The sequence below is a fragment of the Rutidosis leptorrhynchoides genome, chromosome 2 (assembly GCF_046630445.1).
Source record: "Rutidosis leptorrhynchoides isolate AG116_Rl617_1_P2 chromosome 2, CSIRO_AGI_Rlap_v1, whole genome shotgun sequence".
NCBI classification, from domain to species: Eukaryota; Viridiplantae; Streptophyta; class Magnoliopsida; order Asterales; family Asteraceae; genus Rutidosis; species Rutidosis leptorrhynchoides.
The window spans coordinates 605,556,354-605,565,354 of record NC_092334.1 but is presented as its reverse complement, the minus strand read 5'-3'; the positions used below and the strand labels follow the sequence as shown (position 1 = coordinate 605,565,354).

The 9,001-nt window shown below is 32.3% G+C and overlaps 1 protein-coding gene across 1 annotated transcript; it reads left to right on the top strand.

The window, feature by feature from the left end:
- Nucleotides 1–1,045: 1,045 nt before the first annotated feature.
- On the top strand, nucleotides 1,046–6,093 carry LOC139893435 (uncharacterized). Its single transcript, XM_071876603.1, has 5 exons — nucleotides 1,046–1,213; nucleotides 2,385–2,526; nucleotides 3,515–3,741; nucleotides 4,553–4,810; nucleotides 5,556–6,093. The coding sequence occupies exons 1-5, from the start codon at nucleotides 1,172–1,174 to the stop codon at nucleotides 5,868–5,870; spliced, it is 984 nt and encodes a 327-aa protein (XP_071732704.1). The 5' UTR covers nucleotides 1,046–1,171; the 3' UTR covers nucleotides 5,871–6,093.
- The last annotated feature ends 2,908 nt before the right edge of the window (nucleotides 6,094–9,001 follow it).

Genomic DNA, 9,001 nt, shown 5'->3' with positions numbered 1-9,001 from the left:
ATGACCGACGACACTAAAATCATCCACATGTATCGATGTTGTTTCAAAAGATATATGTAATTTTATGAAAACCACGAGAATTATGTTGTAATTTTATCCCATCAATAATATTCATCTTTTCAAAAAGAAGAAAAGAAGTTTCACAGTACTGAAAACCGAAAACACCCTCTACTTTCGAAGCTATGGTAACATTGTACAGGGTTAAATGTGTCATTTACGTCCACGGTTAACTTTTGAAACGATGATGTAAAGTGAGTACGAGACTTTGAGGGCAAATGGTAGGACTATGTGCTCAATCAAGCTTGTATCAAACCAGGGGTGTTCATCGGTTCGGTTTTCGGTTTGTTCGGTTTATTCGGTTCGGTGTATTCGGTTTTGAATTTTTTTTGGGCAAAACCGAAAACCGAATTCAAAGTTAAAACCGAACCGAACCGAAAACCGAATTCAAATTCGGATTCGGTTCGGTTTTCGGTTAAAACCGAATACTATGAAAAAACTGAGAACGATGGTAGTTTAATTGTGGCGTTACTGATGTCTTAGTTATTTATATCCTAAAACAATGACGTACTATTAAATTATCAAGAATTCGATGATTTATTAATATTTACAGCTTAATTATGACGTGTATCGCTTCTGTTATTAAGAAGAAGAATATAATAATTTGAGTAACATAATTATAATGTGAGTTACCAAATCGTCATATGGGTGAGAACATATTTTATTGATTGGATCCCAAATTATAATGACATTAAAACATAAATATACAAATTGAATATATAAAAATTTGGAATTCAGTTTTAAATTCGGTTTTCGGTTAAACCGAATTCAGAATTTCCAGAACCGAAAACCGAACCGAAAACCAAACCGAAAACCGAATTCAAATTCGGTTTCGGTTTGACTCGATCCGAAAACCGTTTTTAAAATTCGGTTTAATTTTTTTCCAGTTTAATTTCAGTTTGATTTTCGGATTCCACGGTTTCAAACTAAATACTGAAACCCTATATCAAACCCACTTGTCACTCAACCCTTTCTTACTACTACTAATAATAATAATACTAATAATCAACACTCATTTGTTAATCTACAAATTCATCAACTCAATTCTAAAAAACCTATTAAATTAATCAAATCTAGTTTCGCTACAATTAAACCGATTTCTACGTCTCCCGATATGGTGAAAGCAATTAGGGTTCATGAACTTGGTGGCGCTGAGGTATTCATTATTCTTTACCTTACTTTCTTCAATATTTTGAAACAACTTTTATTTATTTTCCTTCTGAGGTAGTCAGTGACTATTGTTGTTAGCTAGAGTTAAGCTATTAACGGATTACAGGCTGATCAAGTGGAAATATATATACAATACAAAAGCTTATTAAGTTAAATAATAATTATTAAAATAAAGTTAAGACGTTTAATTGTATAAACATTTGATGGTTAAAATTGTGTTAGTGTGAGTAGGTTATTTTTCAGAATGAAAAGTTTTGCTGTATTATTGATATGATGATTTGCCCATTCAGTGGATTGGAAAATGTTTTATCAAATTGAGAAATTTGGTTGATGAATTTAAGTTGAGAGAAAATTGGATTTATTTATGTCTAATTGTTTGATAATGATGTTCATTGAAGTTTTTCTGTGAATATAAATGGTGGGAGATGCTTTGTGTTACTAGAAAGTTTTTGAATATTAGGAATTAGGTGTCACTAACGTCAAGCGAAATTAGTGAATCAAGTTTTTTATATAAGATAATAGAAGCAGTATTAGTACATTTTAAATAAACGAAATCACATATAGAAACAGCATTAGTACAATTTTAGTAAATACACTTATACTGGTTCATAGTCATGGGGAACATAACATGTCTTTATTCATTAAGTCAAGATGAAGCCATGAACGTTAATATGTGTATGTGTTTCAGTGGCGGAACCAAGAATTTTTTTCACCGAGGGCAAATTTTTTTTAAAAAACGTAGCAATTTTTTGGGACAAAATATGGAGGGTTTTGGGCAAAATATGGAGTTTTTTTTTGGACAAATTGGGCAAAATATGGAGGTTTTTGGGCAAAATATGGAGGCTTTGGGGTTATATATAGACTTTTGGGCAAGAAAAAAAATCCATTGGTGGCAAAATAAAAAAGTTCAAAATTTTTGCACTAATAATTTCATATCCAATAGGGGCAGGTCACCCTCTGCCCCTTACTAGTTTCGCCCATGGTTTCATGTATATGGTTATCAAAAGTATAGTTTCTTGGATATCTTATGGTCTTTATATACATTTTCATTTCTAAAGCTACATCATAATTAAAATATTTCATGTTAAGTTGCTCACATCATGATCAACTATCTTTTGTGTCAATGAGTTGATTAAAATTTAGTCAAATCGTATCAGGTCATGAAATGGGAGGATGTTGAATTAGGAGACCCAAAAGATGGAGAAATTAGGGTGAGAAACAAGGCCATCGGGGTAAACTTTATTGATGTTTATTTCCGTACTGGTGTCTACAAGGCAGCTGCAATTCCGTTCACACCAGGTTAATGTTATTTTTAAGGATTACTATACTATATAATGATGTTGAAAAGTGAGACATGTATATGTAAATATGCTTTTGTTAAATAGTGAAGTTTGGGCATTCATTATTCCATTGTTCAGTATATTGCTATCCCAAAGTAACAACATTTGTTTGACTGGGCACAGCGTTTGTTATAAGTACTTAGCAATTAGTCAACATCTCTAATATCTCTCGATTGTGTAAATATATTGGAACCCTGTCCACATTATTTTAAATTATCACTAATGTGAAAATGGGTAAATTTTCATTAAGAACCATGGCAAACAGCCAAAATGATATCATTAACTGCATCCTAGAAACTAATTAGATGAGCTTATTTTGGCCTTGAAATAGTTTCACTTTGTTAAACAATAGTGACACCGTATATTTCGAGTTTGCACCAAAACCTTTAATTGTGTACTAACATTGTGGAAGTTGGTGGGTTGCGTAACAGGATAACATGGGTTCGAGTCAAAGCGAATTGTATCTTGAGTACAGGTTAAAACATGATTATACGAGAGTATTCGTACCAACCTTCCAACACTTCTTATGTTCGTGTGAGCTAGATATACGTAACCATTTCACTATCACTATCACCATCACCATATAATTCGAAAGTCAAGATTACCACATTTTTTGTTACTACAGTTAACTTAGGGCAAAATTTAATCATCTTTAGAGTCTTTGGATGACTCGTTTACAAGTTTCAACTTCATTTGAATCTCTTAAAATTAGTTTATATATTCAAAATACATGTCATGGTGTCAAAATAGGATACGTGATTCAAAATTTAGAGGATTCAACGTCTTTCTTTTTTTTTCTTTAAAAATTATCATGGAGGCTGCGTAATGCTTACTCTCAAACTTTTAGTCAACACAGTAGTAATAGTCTTTTGCGGAATTTTGAATCTTATAGTAACTTCTCAAAGAATGAGGAATAAATGAATAATTTTCATGTCTTTTACTTGAAGGTATGGAGGCTGTTGGAGTTGTGACAGCTGTCGGTCCTGGCCTAACCGGGCGGCAAGTTGGAGACGTTGTTGCTTATGCTGGTTTTCCATTGGGAGCGTATGCTGAAGAGCAGATACTTCCTGCAGATAAAGTGGCACCTGTTCCTTCTAATATTGACCCGATTGTAGCAGCTGCTATATTTCTTAAGGGAATGACTGCTCAATTCCTCCTCCGTCGTTGCTTTAAGGTGAAAAAAATGTGTATTCAAAGTTTGATAGCCTTTAACTTAATCAGTTCTTAAGTGCATATTATTGTTAGAACAGCTAAACGGATTAGAGGTGGCAGATGTCAATTTGGGTGATCTTTTTTTTTCTTTTCTTTTCAAATGGTCCAATGCCTAATTTGATAATACTTATATAATAAGTGAATCACACAAGTATTCTGAATAAGTCATACGGGTTGAAATTGCAAATACGCTAAACCATTTTATTGAAGATGGAAATGTTGCTGGAAAGTATTTGTTGCAGTGTTTGTGGGATACATCAATTTAAGAGGGGGAATTTTTACTATCACCCATGAATGAGCCATTTGAAGCTGTTGTTTTAATCTTTGATGTTTCGTATGGGTCTATTTGGGTCTTGAACTCTTACATTGCATATAGGACAAATAAAAAACATTTGGTCAAAAAGAACTGAGTCAAATGGGTCAAACAGTTACTCAAAACTTAAATCTTTTTCCCTCAATATAGTTTTTATTATAATTTAGATGCTAATATTTTATAAAAAGTTAAACATAATTTGGACAACAAGTTTTTTTATTCAAGCCCACCAGAACCGTCTCAACCCGCACCTAAATCTGATTGACCTGTTACGGTACCCACCCATGTCTTACCTGTACTCTAGATAGAGCATACTAAACCGAAGTAAAATGTCATTAGTATCAGTTTCAATTCACTACTCCGTTTCATATTGATGAATCCATTGTTATATCAATTATCTTAATATGTTGGTAGCCTTTTATTTTCCATTTGTGTTTTTTACTGATATATTTTTGAACAGGTGGAACGTGGACATACAATCCTTGTACATGCTGCTGCTGGTGGGGTTGGATCGTTATTGTGTCAATGGGCCAACGCACTTGGAGCTGTGGTTATTGGGACCGTGTCAACCAAAGAGAAGGCTGCGCAAGCCAAGGAAGATGGGTGCCATCATGTCATTGTCAACAAAGAAGAAAATTTCGTTGAACGTGTTACACAGATCACAGCTGGTGAAGGAGTTGAAGTAGTCTATGATTCTGTTGGAAAAGACACTTTTGAGGTATTAAGCTTTCTCTAAGTTTTCTAATAATTAGTGTGTCAAAAATGATGAAATATTTTATATTCATTTAATATTAGTATTGTTTTTTTTAATAAAACTGGTTGATGATTTTTAATGCATATTGAAGAATACACTCTAGGTGAACTTCAATCAGTTTGACTCCCATCCTTGTCAGTTTTTTTATAACATGTGAGAGAAAATTAATCCCGTACTCAACGTATATGTAAGTAAACGTGTCAGAATTTGTACCTCTGTATTCTCTTGTTTATAGTTATTATTTACATGAACCATCCTGTTACCTGGTTCTCGGTTTTCATATCGAGAAGATTCCTTTTCATGAATTTAATTTATGAACTTAGCTGATATTGCACTCAGAAGTTGGCTTCATTTCAGTCATGGTTCTAAACTTAAAGTGGCTGTTTTGGTTCACACTTGTAGACCTGTGAAATCAAGATAAAAGCAGTGTTGCAGAACTCGGAATTACTCGGCGAGTACTCAGTCAAACTCGGCAAAAACTTGGGATTATGCGGAAAATCAGTCAAAATTCGGTATTACTCAGAAAATCGGTCAAAATTCGGTCGATCGTTTAAAGTCAAACTTGGTTTACATCCGAGTACTTCCCGAGTTGCCGAGTACTCCCTAAAAGTCCCGACGAGTACTCCCCGAGTAGCGATTTTAACTACCTTGTATAAAATCCGATGTTGATCTAAACTAGCATGAACAAAACTTTACGCTGTTGTTTCAGGGATCATTAGCTTGCTTAAAAATCCGAGGACATATGGTGTGTTTTGGGCAGTCATCTGGTACACCAGACCCCGTGCCATTATCAGCACTTGCTGCAAAATCTCTGTTTTTAACCAGACCTTCTCTCATGCAATACACTGCTAAACGGGACGAGCTACTTGAAACTGCTGGTGAGGTATTTGCCAACATTTCAACTGGGGTTTTACGGGTACGAGTTAACCACAAGTACCCTCTTTCTCAAGTGGCTCAAGCTCATTTAGACCTCGAAAGCCGAAAAACCTCCGGGTCAGTTGTGTTGATTCCTGATGGGGTTTGACTTTTGAGTTCATAATTATGTAGAGTCCCACACACCATCATAAAAATGCTTTTTTTTTTATTTATAATTGCCTGGTTTCTGTAGCACTGTTGGTAAACAGTGTTTTTATCCCAAAATGTCGTTATGGTAATTTAACATTTTCTTTACTTTGTGACTATATTCTATAAAGTTTCAATGTAAAATGTAATTGTGTGTGACCTTTTGTTTCATACTTGTTCTGTGGTTAGATAGTACTGTGAAGGCTTACCCTATTTACATTCCTATGATCTTATGTTGGCTTTTTGTTTATTGTTTATTGTCTATATTATATATTATATATTATAATTATATATATATTTTCGTCAATACTCCATAAAATGCTAGCTTTAATTAGATATAAGAATTTCAGTTCTGATTTGGCATATATGTTGACATCCATATTGCTTCTGACAATTTAATACATGATTTTTGAACTACTGTATAGGTGTTTGAGATTACATTTTGAAAGATTATTTGATTTGATGATTGCAAGTGTGTAGGAAAATGAGCACTATGAATATTTTAGTCTGTTCAAATGAAAGCTCATTATAAGAAATGACGAAGGATTTAAAAACCGCTCCTCGGGGACTCGGGTCTTCCAAGACGCTTAAGTTACTTCTTCAAATGATATTGTACATAAAAAAGTTGTCTCGAGGATCAAGTGAGTTCTTTGTGATTATTCCGATGTAATTCGATTTGTAGGATGTTGTTGCTAGATTTGTTAGTCATCATACTATTTTTTTTGGCGCAAGTTATTATTAAGGGTTATTGATCAAACACACGTTTTTCAAACGAACTATAAGGATTCGCCTTCAAAAAAGAAAATTGTCATAATGATCTCATAAGGTGCCTTGTGTGCCTTTCGACTTGGGCAATGCTCGGTCATCATCGAAATTGAACGATTATGGTCAAGTCACAAGGGGCATTGCGAACATAATGACTAGGTGATACTTGTGTTTTTTTTGCTTTGCGATCTTGCGAGTTGGGCGTAAATTGTAACACGTTTATGTAAACTTTGAAATGTCATATCTTTTGACTCGTAGCTTTGATTTACCCACAATTTTTTTAAATCGCGTATTTTTTCGAAATCTATCCGTTGGCAAACCGCCGAAGGCTGTTTGTCCCAAAAAAAAAAATTCAAAATTCGGCCTCGAAGGCCTTCATTTTTGTCATTTTTCGTTGATTTTGACTTTTTACACATTTTGACCGCTCATAAGTAGCTATAAAGCATTTTAATTTGTGATTCATTTAATTCTCCACTATTATTGACTAAAACTAAATGAATTCCCTCAATCAATTTCAACTACACTATACAACTCGAAAATCACACATTTATACATATCGCAACTCGCAATATGCAGTCGTTTTTGAATAAAAATTGAGAATTTGGTTTGGATAAAAAATAATAGATCTCTAAAAAAAATACACATTTAAAAAAAACAGTGTATAAATACGAGCTACAGATCAAAAGTTATCGCGATCCAAAAATTTTCATTCATGTTCGGTCGTGCCTAGTCACAACAGCACCTTCCGACTTATAGAGTTTGCATGGTCGCCGAGTTGCAAGTCGCAAGCCGCAAGACACCTTGTGACTTGCGGGGGCATTTTGGCAGTTTTCTTTTTTGAGGACGAATTCTTATAGTTCGTTTGAAAATTGGGCATTTTGATCAATAACCCTATTATTAAAATTAGATTCGGGCAAAACTCGGTCAAACTCGAAGATACTAAAAAGCGGTCATAACTCAGAATTACTTGGAAACTCGTTCAAAATCGAAACTTAGTGAGCATCCGAGTATTCACCTACTACTTTCCGACTTTAGAAAAGTCCCGATCAAATATTTTTCGAGTAGCCATTATTGCAACTTGGTATTGACAAAAAGCTCCCAAATGCTTCCTCACAATGGACGTTTTGAGCTTTGTTTTTTGATCAAACTTGAAAGATAAAAAAAAAACGCCACATAACGTCTTATAGAACATACAAGCATAATCTAAAATACTATCATATCAATTAAATTAACTAGTATAATTACTATTTTTGGTTAGTTTACTAAATAATTACCATTTTTACTTTGGTTAACTAATTTTCAGGTTCACTGGCTTAATTACTCCCACATTATAATAATCAAATTTCTATACTATGCAACTCGTTATTCATATTAGATGACTTGAATGTAATATATAATATAAAAATTTAAAGATTAATGAATAATGAATGAATTGTTATGATATCAAAGTCAATAATGGATGACAAATATTTCAATATATTAATATTTGTACAGTAAATTATTATAGTATAAATATGGAACGATGTAAACTTGTAAACTTGCACTTCTGATATATATATATATATATGAAATATATATATATATATATATATATATATATATATATATATATATATATATATATATATATATATATATATATATATATATATATATATATTTCATATATACTTTCTCTCTTTATATCTTCTAATAATTATCAATAGTCCACAGTCAAGAACCAGGCCACTAAAGGTAGTTATAAGCCTACTGAATTATAACACGTTATCAGCACGAAGTGCTCCGTATAATCAAGGTAAATATTATTATCATCATAACTAACATTTATATTTATGTTATTTAAGTTATATATGGTCGGTTATACCGCCTGAATTATATTTCTGTAATCTAACTTTTATTAACTTCACTAACATTTATATTTATGTTATTTAAGTTATATATGGTCGGTTATACCGCCTGAATTATATTTCTGTAATCTAACTTTTATTAACTTCACTAACATTTATATTTATGTTATTTAAGTTATATATGGTCGGTTATACCGCCTGAATTATATTTCTATAATCTAACTCTTATTAACTTCACTAACATTTATATTTATGTTATCTAACATTTATATGCAATTAATCATTATTTATTTCATGCATACTAATGTTTATTCTTAAATTTATTATTTATGCATAATATGTTTATTATCTTAATCTAAACGTATTTATACTAAATGTATTTTATAGTAATCATATTTATACTAATAAAATTCTTTTATTAAAATTGTTATTAATATAACGAATACATAACGGTTGTTAACGTCAAGTGATGACGTTACAA

What these genes read in the sequence shown, in the direction of transcription:
- LOC139893435 (XM_071876603.1), top strand. Translation starts at nt 1,172, where the DNA reads ATGGTGAAAGCAATTAGGGTTCATGAACTTGGTGGCGCTGAG. An exon ending in TGCAATTCCGTTCACACCAG is followed by an intron (nt 2,527 to 3,514) that starts GTTAATGTTATT and finishes TTTTACTTGAAG; the next exon opens with GTATGGAGGCTGTTGGAGTT. An exon ending in TCCTCCGTCGTTGCTTTAAG is followed by an intron (nt 3,742 to 4,552) that starts GTGAAAAAAATG and finishes ATTTTTGAACAG; the next exon opens with GTGGAACGTGGACATACAAT.